Source organism: Microtus pennsylvanicus, chromosome 1, assembly GCF_037038515.1.
Source record: "Microtus pennsylvanicus isolate mMicPen1 chromosome 1, mMicPen1.hap1, whole genome shotgun sequence".
Taxonomy (NCBI): Eukaryota; Metazoa; Chordata; class Mammalia; order Rodentia; family Cricetidae; genus Microtus; species Microtus pennsylvanicus.
The window spans coordinates 101350987-101371778 of NC_134579.1; the positions used below are offsets into that span (position 1 = coordinate 101350987).

General features: G+C 47.6%; 1 protein-coding gene across 1 annotated transcript in view; it reads right to left on the reverse strand.

Annotated features, from left to right (window-relative positions):
* The window catches only part of Dtx2 (deltex E3 ubiquitin ligase 2), a 40427-nt gene extending 23034 nt beyond the window's left edge, over positions 1-17393 (reverse strand). Inside the window, 3 exon segments of the mRNA XM_075976668.1 lie at positions 323-664; positions 15847-16014; positions 17261-17393. Of these exon segments, the coding sequence (XP_075832783.1) occupies positions 323-590 (268 nt within the window). The 5' untranslated portion in view covers positions 591-664; positions 15847-16014; positions 17261-17393.
* Positions 17394-20792: the final 3399 nt, after the last annotated feature.

Genomic DNA, 20792 nt, shown 5'->3' on the forward strand with positions numbered 1-20792 from the left:
CCTAGCCTAACCTAGAACTTACTATACAGTCAAGGATGACCCTGAACTCCTGACCGTTGAGCTTTCACCTCCAGAAGGCTTCAATTACAGGCATATACTCAACGCTGGGTCTCTGCAGTGCTGGGGCTAGAACCCAGAGCTTCTTGCGTGCTAGGTAAGCACTCCACCAACTGAGCTACGTTCCCAGCCCTGGAAGCTCCTATCAGATGCGTTCATGTTAAGAGTAGGGATGGAAGGTGTGTCAGTCACAACCATAAACCTAAAACCTAGCATGGTACCCAGCCCAAAGCCAAGCACTGTGCCAGAGGTAGACGGGTCTTACCTGTATCCTGGCGGAACTGAGTCCAGCTGGGGAGGTCGATGATGTAAGGGGCCAGTGAGGGGTCAGCCTGGCCTAAGGGGATGCTGTGAGCCAGGCTCCCCAGTCCAAAACGCTGGCCCTTCTGCTGGACAAACTGCTGTTCAATGAAGGAGCAGACAGTGGCACTGTAGGGGTGCCAAGTGCCAAACGCATCCTGCCATTCCCACACAGCCACCACCACAGGGCTAGGGTACACCTGCGGCAGAGACGAGCTTGGGGCCATGGCCATCTTCTGCTTTCCTGAAGACTTCAGACCACTCTGGGTTGCAGGCTCAAGTTCATTGCCCAGCACCTCCAAGGGACCTGGAAACAAGACACAGCAGTTACACACATTGGGGATCTTGTTAGGCAGCCAAAGAGAACCAACTTCTCTATACCATCCTGAGAGTACCATGAACTAACTCTTGATCCCCATCTCTGCTCTAGCAGACATAATTAGACATTCCGTTGTTTACTCCACTTCAGCAAACATTCCAGAATAGGGGGCACTGGGAAAGGGGGTGCTGATCACTACCCAGTCATCCCCTTCTGATTAACTACTTTCAGCTCAGAGTTTTTCCTTCCTTTATTCACATGCGGGGATAGAATGTAAGACCTGCACACGTCACACATCCTGGTTCCTCTCTGTTCTACTGCTGAGCCATGCCCCTGGGACGCAGGGTGATAATGAGTCACCCCGAATCCTTGTGGAGAAGTCCACGATGACCCTGCACATTTGTCTAAGAGCCCCACAGTTCCCAATTCAAGCCTTATTTGTGAGATAGAGTAGCACCTACTATACTGTCCTCTCTGATGTTCCGAGGCTCAGGAACAAGGACTTCAGGACACCCAGGGGCAGTAGCTTCAGTGGGACTTACACACAGGAAATGGGTAATGGACAAGAACAGTTTGCTACACAAATTAAGGACCCAAGTTTAAACCCACAGGACCCACAGAAAAGCTGGGCATGCTTCGTGTATCTGTAACCACAGTTATGGACTATCCTGGCCAAAATGGCAATCTTCGGGTTCAGTGGAAGTCCCTGTCTCCTAACAGTAAGAAGGAAAATGATTAAGAGACATCCAGTCCTCCTCTGACCTCTGCGTGCACACGCACACACATACCACACAAAACCAATACTAAAACAAAACAAACAGCTAAGGGACTATCACCAACCACAAGAAACCCTAGATAAAAAAAACTAAAGTGTCCCTTGGCTGTCTCCCCAGCCCCTCCCTGCACCTGTGCCTTGCTCAGCAGCCAACTGGCTTCTGTTTACACCAGGGACACTCTGCTCCTTCTTTCCATTCCATCTTCTCCTGAGAACTGACATCCTTCATGCTCAACTTGTGTGACTCAGGGGGCGGGCTCTATGGTAGACTGCCTGCCTGCCTAGAATCCCCCGGTGTCACATGAGCTCATGACCCTGCACACCCTCCACACAACCAGAACTCTACTGAGCAGGAACACATACAGACACAACCCTGCCTTGTGTCTTCCCACCCATCAGATGACAGCAGACCAATGCCCTGTTCACAGCTGTAGGGCCAGCACCAAGCAGGCATTCCATACACGCTAGCTTAAAACACAGCTGGAGACATTAGGCAATGACGTCATGATGTGCCCACAGCTGTCCCACGAGAGCTCTGCCAGGGCACACTTCTGCGTCCTCACTCCTGCACCAGCTCTAGGACCCTGAACTGACAAGTCTCTTGAGTGTCCTGATTCCCACAACCAGCTCCCTAAGCTCCTGTCAAATTCTTTCCAGTTTCAAAGGAACTGAGACTTTGCTCGGTCATATGTCAACAGACACTGGAGCTTCTAGACTCTCCTACCCTTCAAAACTTCTAAAGGTCCAAGGGACAAAACAAAGAGGCACAGGCTCTGATGTCTCTAGAAGCCCTCACTCTGTTTGCCTTCTTTCATATAGAACATGGAGATGTTGGCATTTATGTTAAGTGATTTTCATAGGAACTAAGTCAGACCGTATAGAACACCCGCCCCACCCACATGTGGTGTCCCATGACTGTAGAGTCCAGAGCTATGGGGGCTGAGGCAGAACACGGTGAGTTTGAGACTGGCCTGGACTATATAGGGACTATCTCAGAAAGAAGGAGGGAGGGAGGGAGGAAGGGAGGGAGGGAGGGAGGGAGGGAGGGAGGGAGGGAAGGAAAAAATAAATAAATAAGGGCTGTCAAGATGGCTTAGTGGGTGAAGTGTTTGCAATGCAAACAGAAGAGACCTGAGTTCAGATGCCCAGAATCCATGGGAAATAATGTGCCTATAACCCAGGCTTGGAGGGACACACACAGGCAGATTCAGCTTTGCTGGCCAGCTGGTCTAGTTGAAATGAAACAGAGGTGAGCTCCAAGTTCAGTGAGAGACACTGCCTCAAAAACTAAGGTGGGGAAAGGACTAAGACTCCTTGACATCAAACACAAAAAAACCTAAAGCTGGGTGTAGTGGAACACAGGAGGATCAGAAGTTCAAAGTCAGCCTGGGTCACATGAGAGGACAGGATGCTTCCAAAAAACCAATAAACACTCATTTTACAAAGTACCCACCAGCACCAGGTAAGGGCAGATGGCAGCTGCAGGCTTTGGTACTTCTGATGTTTACTTATGTGCACACCCTTCAGGTAGCAAAGGGAAGGGAGACCACAGTATGCAAACACAGGCAGTGCAACAGGCCTGTGAAGACAGGAGCGTAACTCCGGGTGCCAGACTGTCACCAAGTAGTCAAGGCCTCCAACAAAGGCCCAGACACTGCCTGAGGATGAGACCGGAGGTGCTCTGGGCAAAGCTGACTCAGCTCAGAATCTACGATTAAAAGTGCCTATAACCTAGCCTAGGCATACACCAGAGGGTTGATTTCAGAGCCTGTGACGCCCAGGATGTCACTCACAGCTTAGGCAGCCAGGGCCGACAGTATCACCAGCTCACAAGTATGTTCCAACATTTCTATCCATCCTCAGATGAACCAACTCACAGAGCTTTGCCAACAACCAGGGTACAGTCAGCAATGCTGGTTCCAGCTTTCCATGAAGGTGTGAGGCCACAGTAGATCCTGGGTCTACCACCACCTTCATGGTTGGCCAGGCTCACCTCATAACAAGCTTTCTATGTTTGCAAGGACCTCATGCCCAGCCATACACAGTTGACTCTAGCAAGTTCCAGAAAATTCCAAGCGTTTGCCAGCCTTCAGCCATTGATTCTGCTGGTGTCTCACTAAGCAAGCATGCAAATCCTCCTGAGCCCTCTGGCCCACATCATCACAAGGGAAGTGACTCCACCCTCCTGTTGCCTTTAGCACAGAGGCCACAATCAAGGGGACCTGCATGTCCTAGACTCAGTATCTTTGAGAGGACAGAAAGTATCCAATATGGGACAATAAAACTTCAAATGTCCCTCAACAAAAAGGGTCTGAAACCCCAGGCCGAAAAGGGAGAAAGGGCTAGTGAGGTGGCTGAACAGGTAGATAACTGCCACCTAGCCCAGCTACTTGAGTATGATCCCCACAACCCACATGATAGAAGAGGACTCCTGCAAGCTGTCCTGTGACCTCCACCCACAAGCCGTGACACACGCACACATGTACATACAAACATAAATGAATATAATAAAGGGGGAGACCCACCTACTCTGGGGGCCTGGGCCCTTGGAGCTGGTGCCTAGCCATGCCCACCAGCTTGCCCTGAACCCTGCGTCATGCACACTGCAGCGCTATGTCGACGTGCCTTCGCTACCACAGCCCAGCCAGCACAGTTGTGCTTCAAAAACCCAATTTGTTTCAGCACCTAATGGTGGAGCTATTTAGGGGTTCTTCTTAATTATGGAAATTACACTAATGGCTGTTGGGGAAAAGCCTCAATTTGGAAACAATATAAGCACCTCATAATATGGGACGTTCTTTTAATATCGGGGATGACACCCAAGGCTGCCACTGAACTATGGACCACCAGCCCCTTGTATGGGGTTTTCTTTCTTTTAGACAGGGTGAGGCCTCATAGCCCAAATTGACCTGGAAGTCCAAGCAATTCTCCTGCTTCAGTCTCCAAGTGATGTTACAGGCATGAGCCATGATGTCCAGCTCTTTTACAGTTTTTATTATTTGTTTCTAATTGTGTGCCACAATGAGTTCAGGTACCCACAGAGGTGTCAGAGGCCCCTGGAGCTGGAATTACAGGTACCTGTGAGCTGGGCTAGGAACTGGATCCTCTGGAAAAGCAGCAGGCACTCTTAACAGCTGAGCCATCATTCTAGCCCCTTATTTTATAAGACAGAGTCTCACTCTACAGTCTGGGCTGGCCTGGAACTCTAGAAAATCCCTTTGCTTCAGTCTCCTAAGAGCTAGGATTACAGGCCTGAGCTACCACATGCAGTCAGCCCTACCCACTTCATCCTGCAAGCTGTTTTTTAAGCTGGCTCCGAGTTCAGGTGCTTTCCAAGAAACACAGGTCTAAAACTCCACACCCAAGCTGCTGACAGACTAACAGGCCTGTAGGCAGACAAAAACCTGCAGAGATGTCTCAGAGGCTGGGAAAGCTTCTCCGAAGGCCAGGAAAAGTCAGATCTCGAGTACAAAACTAATGAAGAAATGTTGTACTTTATTAGAAAATCTGATTTAAAAAAAATGGGGCCTGTCAGGAAGACCTGAGTTTGATCCCTGGAACTCACACGGGGGGGGGGGGGGGGGGGGAGAAAACAGGTTCCTGCAAGTCATCCTCTGCCCTCCACATCTGTGCACTCACACCACGAGCACACACACAGCACACATACACATACAATAAATAAGAATGAAGTATTGGCAGGCAGTGGTGGTGCCTTTAATCTCAGCACTCAGGAGGCAGAGGCAGGTGGATAAGTTCGAGGCCAGCCTGGTCTACAGAGCGAGTTCCAGGACAGGCTCCAAAGCTACACAGAGAAACCCTGTCTTGAAACACCAAACACACACACACAAATGGATGATTTTTTTCAAATAAGAGCTGTGAACTTGCAGTGGCACAGCACTGCCTTGTGTGCAGACAGCCCTGGTTTTCAACCTGAGGACCAGACCAAACAAAACAAAGTAAAACCAGAGAATTAAAAGTGGGTGCTAAAGGGACTGGAGAGAGGTTAAGAGAGCTGGCTGCTCTTCCAGAGGACCCAGGCTCAATTCCCAGTACCCACAAGGCCACTCACAACCATCAGTGAATTCAGTTCCAGGGGATCCAAAGCCCTTTTCTGGCCTCTATGGGCACTGGGCATGCACATGGTACCGATACAGGCAAAACACCCATATACGCCAGGCAATGGTAGTACACACTTTTAATCCTAGCACCCAGAGGCAAAGGGCAGGAGGATCTCTGAATTCAAGGCCAGCATGGTTGACAGCAAGCTCCAAGACAGACAGAGCTACATAGAGAAACCCTGTCTCGAAAAAACTAAAAAACACACATACAAAATAATTTTTAAAAATTGGTGCTGAGAACAGAACCCAGTCACTCATATGCTAATCACACAATCTGCCAGAGAAACACACCTATTCTCAGCTCCCAATTTTTCATAGTTCCTAAAGTAAAACAGTATTAGCTTCTTACTTTAAAATAAAATAATCTGAGGCTGGAGAAATGGCAGCTGGGTGAGCAGCCATGAGGACCTAAGTCTGAGTCCCTAACACGCATATAAAAAACTGCGCATGGCTGTACATGTCAGTCACCCCAGCATGGGGACAGACACAGGAAATAGATCCTGGAGCTGGCTGGCTGGCTGGAAGAAGCAAGCTCCTAGTTCAGACAATGACCCTGTCTCAAGACAATAAATAAGGCTGAGAGCAACAACAGAAGACACCTGACATCCTAGTCTAGCTTCCCCGTCCACACACAGGCACATGGACCCACAGTCTCTGTCTCTCTCTCTCACACACACACACACAAGCACGTGTACCCACAGTCTCTGTCTCTCTCTCACACACACACAGAAGCACGTGTATCTACTACAGTCTGTCTCTCCCCACACACATACACACAAGCACGTGTACCCAGTCTCTGTCTCTCTCTCTCACACACACAGAAGCACGTGTATCTACTACAGTCTGTCTCTCCCCACACACACACACACAAGCACGTGTACCCAGTCTCTGTCTCTCTCTCACACACACACAGAAGCACGTGTATATACTAGTCTCTGTCTCTCCCCCACACACACATACACACAAGCACGTGTACCCACAGTCTCTGTCTCTCTCTCACACACACACAGAAGCACGTGTATATACTAGTCTCTGTCTCTCCCCCCCACACACATACACGCAAGCACGTGTACCCACAGTCTCTCTCACACACACAGCCTAATATTCTTTTAAATCTCTTTAACACGACAAACACTGCTTCAGATACACTCAGTGACAGAGCACTTACCTAAAATGTCAAACACTTTTAAAAGGTCAAAACCACCACCAAACCAGGCCACTGCTACCTCTGTTGTCCAGAATCATTATGTGCACAGCTGCTGCCAGCCCGGTGGGGCTTCAGCAGTGGCCTGGTCAACTCCTGACACCCTCACATCCCTGCCTCCAGGGAAAACAGGAGTCCTGGGACTGCAGACCTACAATCCTCTTTCTATTTCACTCTCCTGTGGTGGGAGGGCTCAGGCCCAGTGACCCAACTGGTCTTCAACTTACCATGAAGCAGAGGAGGACTTAAGTCCTAATCTTCCTGCCTCCATCCCCAAGAACTACAACGATGGGCAGACTCAAAAGCAAGACTGTACCTCAAAAGCAGAGCATCTGCCTTTCATACACAAAGCTCTGGGTTCTATACCTAGCACAGAACAAAAGAGCAAAGAAGGGGGGGGCAGCAGTGAGCTGCTCAAATGGGGCCCAACTAAGCAAGGAAGAGCTGTAGTTAAGAGGCCAGTCTGGGACACGGGAGGCCCTGGAGCTGCTCAAGGGATTAGGAGAAACAGCAAACCTCCTGCCAACACCAAAAGCAAATATTTCAGACTGTTCCAGTTACAAACTGCTACCATGAGGCAAAAACAGTTTGTAAACTAACAGGAGGGACTGCATTCCCAACTGTAAGAACAGCTGAGGTGGCTCAGAGGTAAAACTTCTTCCTAGAATCCCCCAGTGAGGGGCTGGGGTGTGGCTCAGTGGTAGAGCACCTGCCTAGAATCCCCCAGTGAGGGGCTGGGGTGTGGCTCAGTGGTAGAGCACCTGCCTAGAATCCCCCAGTGAGGGGCTGGGGTGTGGCTCAGTGGTAGAGCCCCTGCCTAGAATGCCCCAGTGAGGGGCTGGGATGTGGCTCAGTTGTAGAGCACCTGCCTAGAATCCCCCAGTGAGGGGCTGGGGTGTGGCTCAGTGGTAGAGCCCCTGCCTAGAATGCCCCAGTGAGGGGCTGGGATGTGGCTCAGTTGTAGAGCACCTGCCTAGAATCCCCCAGTGAGGGGCTGGGGTGTGGCTCAGTGGTAGAGCCTCTGCCTAGAATGCCCCAGTGAAGAGCTAAGGATGTGGTAGAATGCCTACTTAAGAATCCTCTCGTGAGGGGCTGTGGGCCTGGCTCAGTAGTATAGAATTTGACCAGCAAGTACAAGGCACTGGGTTCACTCCTCAATGCCCCTAACAACAACAAACTTTCTACAAACAAAAACATGTGCGGAGATAGGCACTGGTGATGCATGGCTGTAAGTTAGTTATTCCAGCATCTGGAAGGCTGAGGTAGGAGGAATACGGCAAGTTACAGGCTAGCCTGGACTACAGAGAAAGACTGTCTCAAACTCCCCCTCAAAAAAGTGGAAATACTGCTGAGCAGTGGTGGTGCACACCTTTAATCCCAGCACCCAGAACTCTGTGAGTTCAAGGCCAACCTGGTCTACAAACTCAGTTCCAGGACAGCCAGGGCTACACAGAGAAACCTTGTCTTGAAAACACAAAACAAAAGTGGAAATAAAAATTACAAACTGGGAGAAAGGCTAAAATCAACAAGGCATGCCAGTTTTTCCAGCACTCAGAGGAAGAGATAGGAGGATCAAGAGACCAAGGTTGGGCAGGGTACAGCTGGAGACAGAGGCAAATAGATCTTTGAGTACAAGGCCAGCCAGGGGCTCAGAGGGTGGAAGTGCTTGCCATGCGGACCTAACAACCTGAATTCAAGTCTCACTACCCACATACAGAATCAGTACAGAACTGGCTCCATGAGGTCCTCTGGCTTCTACACACACTGTGGCACCCCACACACAAATAAAATAAATAAAAAAAAGACTCAAGGTCACCCTCAAATATAGAGGGAGTTTGATGCCGTGGAGCAGCCACCGCCGGAGATAGATGTGCAGAAACTTTATTGGTTAGGCCAAACCTTGTGGTGATATACAGATTAATGGAGATGGGTTAAATTAATATGTAAGCGTTAGCCAATAAGAAATTAGAGCTAGGGGCTGGAGAGATGGCTCAGAGGTTAAGAGCATTGCCTGCTCTTCCAAAGGTCCTGAGTTCAATTCCCAGCAACCACATGGTGGCTCACAACCATCTATAATGAGATCTGGTGCCCTCTTCTGGCATGCAGGCAGGCATGGAAGGAATGTTGTATACATAATAAATAAATAAATATTTAAAAAAAAAAAAAAAGAAAGAAATTAGAGCTAATGGGCCAAGCAGGATTTAATTAATAAACTTTTTGTGTGGTTATTTTGGTTCTGGGCGGCGGGGACTAACAAGGGCCTTATTCCAACAAATTGGTGCCCACGTGGCCAACTAAATCCATGTAAAATTTGAAGGGCTTGAAAAGGAATTCTAGGCAAAAAAAACAAAACAAAACAAAAAAACAATTTAACACAGCTTCTTGCTGTTTGCTGGCAGCTTGCTGCAGCTCCTTTAAGAGAGATTTTCCTGATTCAGCTGTAGCAGGAAAAAAGCCTTGGCTGGTTTAAAATGCTGGCTTTCTGGGCCAGGCTGCCAGTACAACCTCTGGCTCTTTTGGGAGACTGGAGCATTTGAATAGGGTTTGTGAGCAGATTGCTGCAGCTTGCTTAACATGGATTGGCTGTGTGCCTAGAGATGGGGCACTGTGCATGTCTCTCAGAGGCAGTGAGCAGCTCCACCATGCTGGATTGTGTGGAGCGAGCAGGAAGTACCATATATACCATAATAATGGCACAGCTTAAGTTTTAGACTGGGCAGGCAAGCAGTAAGTACCATATTTCCCCTAATAATGGCACAGTTTAAGTTTTAAGAAGCGCTTAGCATTTTAAAAAGTGCTCCTGGATAGTAAAGAATTACAGATATGCAATAAAGACAAACCCAGATGAGTCATAGTGTTGGATAAATTTATGTAGGCTTAGAAGAGAGAAGAAAAAGAGTATAGAGATTCATAAAATAAAGCTAATGCTTAAAAAATGGTAAAATCTTTAAAGAGACAGAGTAGAGGGTCATAGATTAAAAGGAATAAAGAAAAATAAGCCATGTAAAAATGGAAAATTCACAGAGAGTCTGAATTATGTACATTATTGTGTTTTCCTTGAATTTTTTGACTGTGAAGGAGCTAAGTACAGAGAGACATCATTGTATGGGCTGGTAAGCTAAACCAGCTTGTACATTATAGAGGTATCTTGACTTCAGAATTTGGGTCTAAGGATATGTTGCTTTGGAAAAGAGGTTCTTCTTTTGTCTCCACAGAAGATAAGAACTTGTGGATTGCTTTCAGACCAATATGGTTTGATAAACCACATCCCCCTGAAAGGTTGACATGAACATCCTAAAAAACATTGCTTTGCCCAACTGCTGAGATGAACCTAGCACAAAGGATACACCATAAAAGACATGATTAGCAGTACCCCCATCAGCAGGAAGTAGTATGGGAAAAACTACACCCATATTCCCAAATATTGTCTATAAATGTTTGTTACATTTAAAGGGCAATATGCTATAGAGATTTGCATTGGTATGAATTTTGATTTATTGATACAAATTTAAGGTTAGTTTTGTTATATGTATATTTCTGCTCTTGATTAAGGTACTCTGTGTTGTTCATTTTAAAAATGTAATGTAGCCAGGCGGTGGTGGCGCACGCCTTTAATCCCAGCACTTGGGAGGCAGAGGCAGGCGGATCTCTGTGAGTTCGAGACCAGCGTGGTCTACAAGAGCTAGTTCTAGGACAGGCTCCAAAACCACAGAGAAACCCTGTCTTGAAAAACAAAACAAAACAAAAGTAATGTATAATTAAGAAATATAGGTTAGTAGATAATCATCTATAATAATCAAGATTGTAGTCATGTTAGTTAGGTTTTCTAGATATACAGAGATATATTTCAGTTAGTTAGGTATTCTTCAAATCTTTTAGAGACTTTCAGAATATGGCATTTAAATGTTTTAAAAATTTAAGACTTTTCATGACAGTGAGACCCATCTGCTCCTGGTAGCACCAATCTACTTCAAAAGGAAGATGGAGATGGGTTAAATTAATATGTAAGAGTTAGCCAATAAGAAGTTAGAGCTAATTGCACCAAGCAATAATTTAATTAAAAAATATATATCTAGGGAGTATAAGGAGTTTGAGGCTAATGTGGGCTACATGTAAGTCTCAACAAACAAGCAAATAACTCCACAATGGGTGGGGAGACTGCTCAGCAGATCAAGGTGCTTGTCACCAAGCCTGACTCCTGCGTTCAAACTCCAGGATCCAGGTGGTTTAAGGAGTCTCAGCTCTTAGAAACTGTCCTCTGACCTCCCCTTGTGTGCACGCACAAACACACCATGCATACACAAAGTAAACAAAATATAACTAAGTAAGTATATTAAAACATACACGCATAAACACTAAAAAGGCAGATGTGGCCAGGTGGTTGTGGCACGCCTTTAATCCCAGCATTCGGGAGCCAGAGGCAGGTGGATCTCTGTGAGTTTGAGGCCAGCCAGGTCTACAAGAGCTAGTTCCAGGATTGGCAACCCTGTCTTGAAAACCAAGATCAGGCTCACTCAGGAAAAAAATTTTTGAGTGTGTTGGGGGGCGGGGGTTCAAGACAGGGTTTCTCTGTGTAGCCCTGGTTATCCTGGGGCTCTGTAGACCAGGCTGGCCTCCAACTCAGAGCTCTACCTGCCTCCTGGGATTAAAGGCATGCGTGAACACCACCTAGCTTAGGAAAAAAGTTATTTTTTAATGAAAAAAAACAAACAAACAAAAAACGCGGACCACTAAGCCAGAAGAGCAGTGCACATATAATCCCGGTACTTGAGATGCCGACACAGGAGCATCATTCATCATTCTCAACATCATTCCTGGCTACACAGTGAACTGGAGCCAGGGGCCAAGCCTGGGCTACAGGAGGAGAACCATCTCAAAAAGAAAATAGAAAAAAAAATTAAAATTTTGAAAAGCAGACCATGCATGAAGAGTGATTTGTGTGTACTATTTAAGCTCAGTTTTCACCTGGCAAACAATCACCTAAGAGACTGCTCAGTCAGCTCTGAACTCTTAACACCTAAGAGACTGCTCAGTCAGCTCTGAACTCTAAATGCCGCACAAGCCCTAACATCTGTGGGCTGACGGACTTTTCTCTGCAACCATGGCTTCATTCCATGCTGGCCTCTTAGTTCTCTTCAGAACGTATGAAGCTCAGCTGCTAAGTGCTTGCTGTTCAAGCATTAGGACCAGAGTCCATTCCCCATAATCCACGTGAAAACCTCACGCACAGTGGTATACAATCCCAGTGCTGGGAAGGCAGAGACAAGAGGGTCCCTGGAGCTCACTGGCCAGAATCAGGGAGCTCCAGAAGAGACTCTGTCTCAAAAAAATAAGGAAGTGAGAAGGTTAAGGAAGACACCCACTGGGCAGTGGTGACACGCCTTTAGCCCCAGTAATTGGGAGGCAGAGACAGGTGGGTATCTGTGAGTTCAAGGCCAGCCTGGTCTACAGAGTGTTCCAGGACAGGCTCCAGGTCTGTGTGTGAGCACCCATGGATGCCACAAGATGGTTCTCTGGAGTGGGAGTGACAGGCTTTTATGAGCCACCTGATGTGGGTGCTGGGGAATGAACTTCGGTCCTCTAGGAGAGTAGCAAGTGCTTTTCCCTAACAATTGAGCCCTCTCCCAGTGCTGGCCTCCATATTTCCTGAAACAGGATCCCTCACTGAAGCTGGAGCCCAACCATTCAGCAGAGCAAACTGGCTAGCTAACCCCTGGGACTACCCACCTCCAGCTCCCAGCACTGGGAGTAGAGGGGTGCCCTGGAACACCCACTTTTCATGTGGGTTCTGGTGATCTAAACTCACCTTCTCAAGCTTGTGCACAAGTACTTTACCCACCCGGTCAACTCCTCAACCTTCACCAATATTCTCAATTAAAATGTATTTGCCATGCTAGGCAAGGCGCTATGACTGAGCTATGCCCCAGGTACTCACTGGTAGATTGTAGGCAATTGTTCTATCACTGAGTTTCACCCCAGCCCCAAGGCCCAAGTTAAACAGCATGCTTTGATGTGCCCGACAGAAAGAAAACAGTTCTGAATTTTTACAGCACTCTATCTGTCCTTCATGGAACTCTGCTAACATCGTAAGTCTCCAGAGCTTGTGTGTACATTTGTGGTGTTGAGTGAGTAACATAGAAGCTAAAAAACTTACAAAGTCTCATGTACCCCAAGCTGGCCATGAACTCATCAGGTACCTGAGGATGACTTTGAACTTCCTAATCCTCCTGCTTCCTCCTACTGAGAGCTAGGAGGACAGGGCTGTGGCACCAGCCTCTGCAGTGCTGCGGATGGAACCTAGGGCTTGGAGCAAGGTAGACACACACTCTACCAACTAAGCTACATTCCCAGCCTCTAAAGCAATTTATTTGGCTCATCCCTGTAATGGCCGGAGGGTCCATTAAAACATGGCAGCAGCGTTTTTGAGTTGGAAAACAGATAGAGAAACAGGCACAGAAGTTACCAAGCATGTGGGGGTGTCTTCCTCAACCCATTTTCCACAGAACTGTATCATTTCAGGGAGGCATGACCCATTGCACAAGATCAGCATTAATCTGCTCTGACGCTAATGGCCTCTTATTTTTTTTATTATTTACATGCAGGTGTGTGCTGTATGTTTATATGCCATATGCCGGAGGGTGACAACAGAGGCCAGAAGAGGGCACTGGATCCCCTGGAGCTGGAGTTACAGATGGTTAGGAGCTGCCTGACACGGGTGCTGGGAACTAGGGTCATCTGCAAGACCTGGAAGTGTCCTTAACTACTGAGCCATCTTCTCTGCTCCTAGAGTCCACCTCTCAAAGGCTGAGCGTTACCGGGATCACAATGTAGACCGGGCTCTGGTGTACACACATCTGTGGCTGAAAATCCATCAGCAATCGGCAAGGCCCTCTGAACCCGCTAAATATACTCTGCCTTCTGCCGGCATTCCGGGCCTGTCCACTACAGTCACTTCTCCTTGTCCTAGCCAGCACAGCACTGCCCTGGAAGCTCCATGACTATGAAAATGCTGAGAGCTCTTCCAGGCTTCCTCCCCACTTTGTCTTCGTCTTTGCAGCTCACCTTGGCCATCACTTCCAGAAGCGTTCCTGACCCTGACGCCTACCTCCTCCTGGAGGAGGGGATTCACCGTGTGACTCACCTCAACTCTACACCTATCACAACACCTTGTCACTAACTGGCCTGTCTGTCTTTCCACCCAAGAAGATGCCAGAAGGAGGAGATCTTGTCTGGCACCTGCCAGAGGTTTATGCAAACAAAAAATGAACGTTTTTAGTTCAAAAGCAGTTAACAGTGACTCATTTCTCTAGCCTACAAAGCACAGGTTTGTTGGTTTTGTTTTTGTAGCCCAGGCTGGGTTAGAATTCACTACACATCCCAGGATGGCCCCAAACTCATGATCCTCAATTTACTGAATGCTAGGATTACAGCTTGTAACACCATGCAAGGATAAACTGGCTACATAGCCCAGGCTAACCTCAAACTTGCAGTTCTGCCTAAGTCTCCAAGTGTAAGGTAACAGGCATGCATCACCTTGCTAGGCATGTTTTCCTTTTAATTTATTATTACTGTGTGAGCATAGGCCTGTGTTTGCAATGGAGGTGTGCAGAAGTCAGGGGACAGCTTTCAGGAATCCGGTCTCCTTCCACCAGGGGATCAGGGGTAGAACTTAAATTGTCAGGTTTATACAGCTAGGAAGTGTTCTTAAAAAAAAAAAAAGTTGGGGGTGGGGCCTGAATGGCTCGGCAGGTAAAGGCACTGCCAATCCTAATCACCTGATTCAGATCTCTAGAACTTAAATAAAAATAAACAAGTAATTTTTAAAAGGTGAGAAGGGCGCTGGAGAGACGGCTCAGCAGTGAAGAGCACCCACTGTTCTTCCAGAGGACCTGGGTTGAATTCCCAGCACCCATGTGGCAGCTCCCCACTGTCTGTAACTCCAAGATCTGGCACCCTCACACACACACACACACACGCAGGCAAAATACCAATGCACATAAAATAAAAATTGATTATTCTCCAGAACTCAGATGATGGAGAGAACTGACTCCTGCTTACTGTCCCTCACTTCCACACGTGCACCACGGCATATACATACCAAAGAGAAATATTTTTTTAAAAAAGTAGTGATAAAAAATAAATGTTTTGAAGTGCTGGGGCTTGAACCCAGAGTCTTACATGCTAGCTAAGCACTCTCCCAAGGTTGCCTCCCAGCCCATAAAGCATGTCCTCAGTAGGAAGCATCCTTTAAGACCGGTTAGACAGAAGCAGTGCTGGCAAGAAGCCAACCGAATTTATTTGCAACAGTTGGCGATCAACAACCAACTCCCAGGCTTCATTTTGCTCCTGGAACCCCCGAAGCCCACCGTCCATGCTGCCTGTGTCTCTATGTGTATACGTATAAACATTATGTGCATGTGTGCACAGATGCATGGATACTCCGGAAGGCTAGAGGAGAGCTGGACTACAGTTCCTGCAGCACATCAACCTTGCTCACTCACCCAAGAGGCAAGGCCGGCTGACCGACTAGCAAGCCTCAGGGATTTACCCGTCTCCTCCCTAGCACAGGTGCATACCACCGTGCCAGGCTTTTCACGTTGGTTCTAGAGTGTTGGGAACTGCGGACCCTCAGACCCTGAATTTTCTATAACCCCTTAGCTGTCAGAGTAAACAACTTGTTTTCCTATGCTTGCAGCTGCTCTAGGCACAAGACCCTCATGAGTTCCTGATGGCAGAGGAGTGGTTTCTGGTAGGCTTGCAGCTGAAAAATCCCCAGAGCTGGGGCGTGGCCATTAGTTAAAGAGAGTCCTATATAAGCTGCCCTGGAACACAATAAAATTGGCATTCTTGTTTCAAGAGTAACCCACGTCTCTGTGTGTTTTTTAATCTCCAGACCCCTGCCTGACCAGGGTTCCAGGTAGTGCAGGCGCCACACTAGAAAGCGAGTCTGGATCCTCACACTTGCCAGACAAGCACTGTATGGACTGAGGTCTTCCTTCAGTGGCCACACCCACTTTCTCTTTTGAAAACCAGATTTCAAAAGCAACAAGGTAAATTACCCCACAGCTCTCACCTCCTTTTACTTAAAGGGCTGGCACCAAACTGTCCCTTCTTGATGTGGAGACACCAGATCTTCAGGAGCAATCACTTGTCTGAGTTCCCATCTTGATATGAATGGCAAACAACAAAAACCGGGCAAATTCAAGGGCTTGCTGACTCAGCCACACCAATTCCGAGGTACCTTTGCCAAAAAGATGATTAAGTCTTCAATGGAGAAACGGCAGGAGAAAACGAGAGCACAGATGTTGGACCCCGTGTGCTGTGGCCGGGGCCTGGAAATTACCATTTTATTTTTCAATAGCGGGGGCAGAGAGCAGAAGGTATAACAATCCTCCTCGGACCACTCAGCTAAACCCTTTCCCAGAAAAACCCATATGAGGACTTCAAAAACCAGTCCACGGGTTTACCATATAGACTTACATGGTAAATAAACAAAAGGCCTACATACCTCTGTAGCTGAAGTGAACCCTGATTATTTTTTTTTCTACTTTATAGAACTATTACTTTTTGAGTTTTTTGAGCAGGTGCCACGGTATACAGCTTAGGGCTGGCCTGGAACTCCTGATTCTCACGCTTCTGCCTCACAAGTGTGGAGATTACAGGCATAAGTCACCACACCTAACTAACACTTTTAGTTTTGTTTTGTTTTGTTTTTTGGAAGGGGGGTGGTTAACACAGAGGCTTGCTACACAGCCCAGGGAAGCTTTGAACTCGAGACCCTGATACCTTAGTCTCCCAAGTGCTGGGATTGTGAGCCTGCACCACATCCCGGGGCTCTCCAGAACCATAAAGGTGCTGAGGTGGCATGTAGAAACTGAGTTCCTTAAATGACGCGTCTCTGTTCACATTCGTATGTGTGCCGTTCTGAAGGCAAAGCCAACGCGGGCAACCCTCGGCCGAGCTTCAAAACAGAGACTCCCCCCAGGTGCCCCAGGGCCCCAGTTTGAGAGAGAACAAGAATGGAAAGGCAAACGCCTCCAAAGTCCCAGCCAGTGGTGGAGCACTATTGCCTGGATGTAGCCCCCTCAGGACCGAAACTGTCCCCTCGGGGAGCCAGGGTAGAGCAATAGCCTCCCTGCTCTTCCAGGTCCTGTAAGACTCAAACTCTCAGGCAGGCGGGTGACCCCCGTCTCTGCAAAAAAAAAAAAAAAAAAAAAAAAAGGAGGGCTCTCACCACACCCAGCCCTGTCCCCAAAGCCCAGAGCGTCCCAAAAACGACTTCCCGCTTCCAGGACCCCGGTGCCCTGGAGCCCAATGCTCCCTGCACCCCCAGGACTCACCCACCCCGCGGGTACGGCCCTCCCTCACCCGCACGACCGCCCCCTTCCGGTCCCAGCTTGTCTCAATAGCCCCCTCTCCTCAACCCACCCACCCACCTTCAGGACCCCAGCCTGGGCGCCAGCAGGTGACCCGCCTGTCCCGCTCACCGAGTCTGAGGGAAGCAGTGGGAACAGGTGGAGAGGACCGCCGACCTCCGGCTTCAGCTGCGGCTCGGCCTGGGAAGAAGCCCCCGACTACAGCTCCGACTCCGAGCGGGAGGCAGCCGGAGTGAAACTCGGCGTCGCAGCCTCCCAGGAGTAGCGCTGCGCATGCCTCCTCACGCGGGGCTTTCTGGGAAATGTAGTTCTGGTGAGGCGAAGTGGGCGGAACCAAAGCGCAGCAGCAAATGTTAATTTACCCAGCCTTCCTTCATATACCTGCCTATTGACTTACTCCTTCATATATTACTGATTCATTGGCTTTTTAATAATTTTTGTATTAGTATTTTATTTTATTATTATTGTGTGTCTGATTGGAGTGGTTTACGTATAGAGGTCAAAGAACAAATTGAGGAGTCGGTTCTCCCTTCCACCTTCACCTGGGTTCTGGGGATCAAACAAGTTGTCAGCCCCGGCTGCAAGCGCCTTTACCCTCCGAGCCATCTTGCCAGTCCCTAACGTTTCTTTTTTGTGGCGTTGGGAATTAAATTCAAGGCAAGCAAGGGTTTTGCTGCTAACAAATCCCCAGCTGTGAAATTCATTTTTTTTTTCTTTTTTGAGTCAGAATCCCTTATAGCCCAGAGTGGCTTGGAATTTGCTACGTAGCCAAGGCTGTCCTTCAACGCCTGATTCTTCTGCCTCTGCTTCTTGATGGCTGAGCTTACACACACAGTTTCAAGAAACATAGACTTTAAATTTAAAAATAAGGAAATAACCTATTTTTAAAAATGGTTTAAGCCTTGTCTTATTGAGGCACGGCTCACTTATCTAGCAAGGAGGTAGGAGAGCCTTGGGTTTGCAAAAGCAGTCATTAAAATTCCGCTTCACCTGATGGAGCCTGGTCAATTTCCTGGAACTAGCTCCCAGCTCACTCAGAAGCAAGAAAAGATGAACACAGCCAAAAAAGTAGAGAGGCCTGGCCTCGGCATTGTCACTGAGGGGCGGGAGCGCTTTCTGTTTTGCTTGGAAAGGCAGAATTGTGTTGCTTCCTGCCTGTGCTAATTGGTCTCCATCTGACACTCTGGAGGGACAGTCTGATAAGACACAGCTGCTTTGCTCATTATTTCTGATGAATGGACAGCACCTGGCATCTCCTGGTGGCTCTGGTCGCCACCCAGGACTCCCGGGTAAGATCTTAATGACTTCACAGCCTCAAGGAATACCTAAGTCTGTCCCCCAAAAGCTCTGAGAAGCCAAGGTCTTATGTAGCCTAGCCTGACTTCAGAGATGGCTTTCAACTCCTAATCCTCCTGCCTCTGCCTTCAGAGCAACTGCAGGTGTGTCCATCTTTCCCGGTTTCACGGGGTGGGGAGGGGAAGCCGGGCTTCTAGCCTGCTGGACAAGCACTCTAACTCAGCTATGTCCCCAGCCCTGGGAGCACTGAACAGACCCCTCCTGTCTGCTGATTTCCGGTTTTGCAAGTCTGAACTAACAGATAAGGGCTCATATTTTTTATTACTTTTATTTCTTTGTGGCAGGGACAGGACATGCCACAGCATGCCTCTAGAGGACAGAGATGTGTCCTTGGGTTCTCTTCGTCTACCACGTGAATCCTGAGATCAAACTCAGGTCAAGAGACTCAGTGACAAGTGTCTTTAGTTCCTGAATCATAATGGTCTTGCAGTCATACTTAATTCATCTCCAGAGTTTAACCATAACCAATCACTATTTTTTTTCTGAGATACTGCTCCCTATGTAGCCCAGGCTGGCCTTGACCTCACTGTGTAACTGTTTTACCCTTGTAGCCTCATATTTTAGATTCTGTGCATAAGCACAAAATTAAAACAATTTTTATTTTAAATCTGCCTTAAATCGACTGAATTTACATCCAGACAAATAACCTTAAAAGTGAAGAAACATCCCCAGCGCCGTCTTCACATTCTTTTCCAGTAAAAATGCAATTCATCTGTGCCCATGGGCTGACTTCTAACTAATGTGGTAACTGGGCCACGCCTCTAGCCCATTTTTCTAATGAATTAAATGAATTAAACAAGATTTCTTTTACCTTTTTATATTCTTTGAAATTAAATATAACCACATGATCCCCCCATTCCTTTTCTTCCCTCTAGCCACTCCTAAATACCTTCCTCCTTGCTGTCTTAAATTCATGCCCTTTAAAACTACGTATGTAGTGCCTGCACTACAGGATGGAACACAAGCTGGGAACTAGGCTGGAGAGGAGACTTAAACACACACACACAAATGGGACAGGGACACGGGTCATCCTTGATACAACAATACCAACTTTATTGTGTTCCAGGGAAGCTTATATAGGGATCCTTAACTGATAACCACGCCCCAGCTCTCGGGATCTTTCAGCTGTAGGCCTCACCAGAACCCAATCCCCTGCCATCAGGGTCTCGTGCTCAGAGCAGCTGCAGGCACAGGTAAACAAGTTGTTTTGCTCAGTTCACTCCAGCAGGCAAAGGGTCTGAGCCAGGCAAAGAAAGTCAAGGGGTCAGGGGTCTACAGCCCCCAACAACATATATGTGTGTGTATCAGATATGTATATATGTAAATAACAAATGGACTGAGCAGGTTTACATAGACATAGATATACATATATGTATATGATTTTAAGGTTTAAACAGATTTTTACATTTTCACTGTGTATATGATAATTTTCAGTCCTTCAATGACTCAGTCACATCCAACTTCCCTTTTTCCTCTGGCTTCTGTGAATCACAAAGTTTTCAACCCAGCCTTGAAGTCTTTGTGTCAAAGTCAAACCTAGGAAGCTGCCGTAAACCCTAGATAAAAAGGTTTAGATAACCCATCGAGATAACTTCCAGCTGCCGGCCAATATTCTCCTTAGTCCCATTTGAGATCAGGAAGAGCCCAGGCTCACCTCAACTCCCTCTGTGACTAAGGATGTGCTTGAACCCCTGGCCCTCCTGTTGGGATTCCGTACACCACGTGGCTTAGTTTTTGTGGTTCTGAACCCAGTGTTTACTGTTTACTAGCAAGCATTCTACCACCTAAGCGCTATTTCTAAGCCCTAGTCAATTTGAAATTTCCTCCAGCTATTGGCACAACACCCCATACTGCACTGGTAGCATTTCAGAGATTTCTCAAAAAGCAAAACTGGGATTTGGGCTTCATTTGTGCTTCAATAGGTGAATGAGATTTAGAGTGAGCCAAGAATGAAGCAAAGCTGGACCTATTAAAAATAGAAAAGTGGACCAGGCAACGGTGGCATGCACCTTTAATCCCAGCACTAGGGAAGCAGAAGCAAGTAGATCTCTGTGAGTTTAAGGCCAGCCTGGTCTACAGAGAGAGTTCCAGAGCAGCTAGGGCTACACAGAGAAACCCTGTCTCAAAAAAAAACAAACAAACAAAAAAACCCTAGAAAGAAAGAGGCAGGGAGGAAGGGAGGGAGAAAGAAAGGGGAAAAATGGAATCAGCAAAATGACTGAGTAGGGAAACTTGGTGACTTGAGTCCAATCCCTGACCAACTTTTCAGAGCGGTTCTTACTCCTCC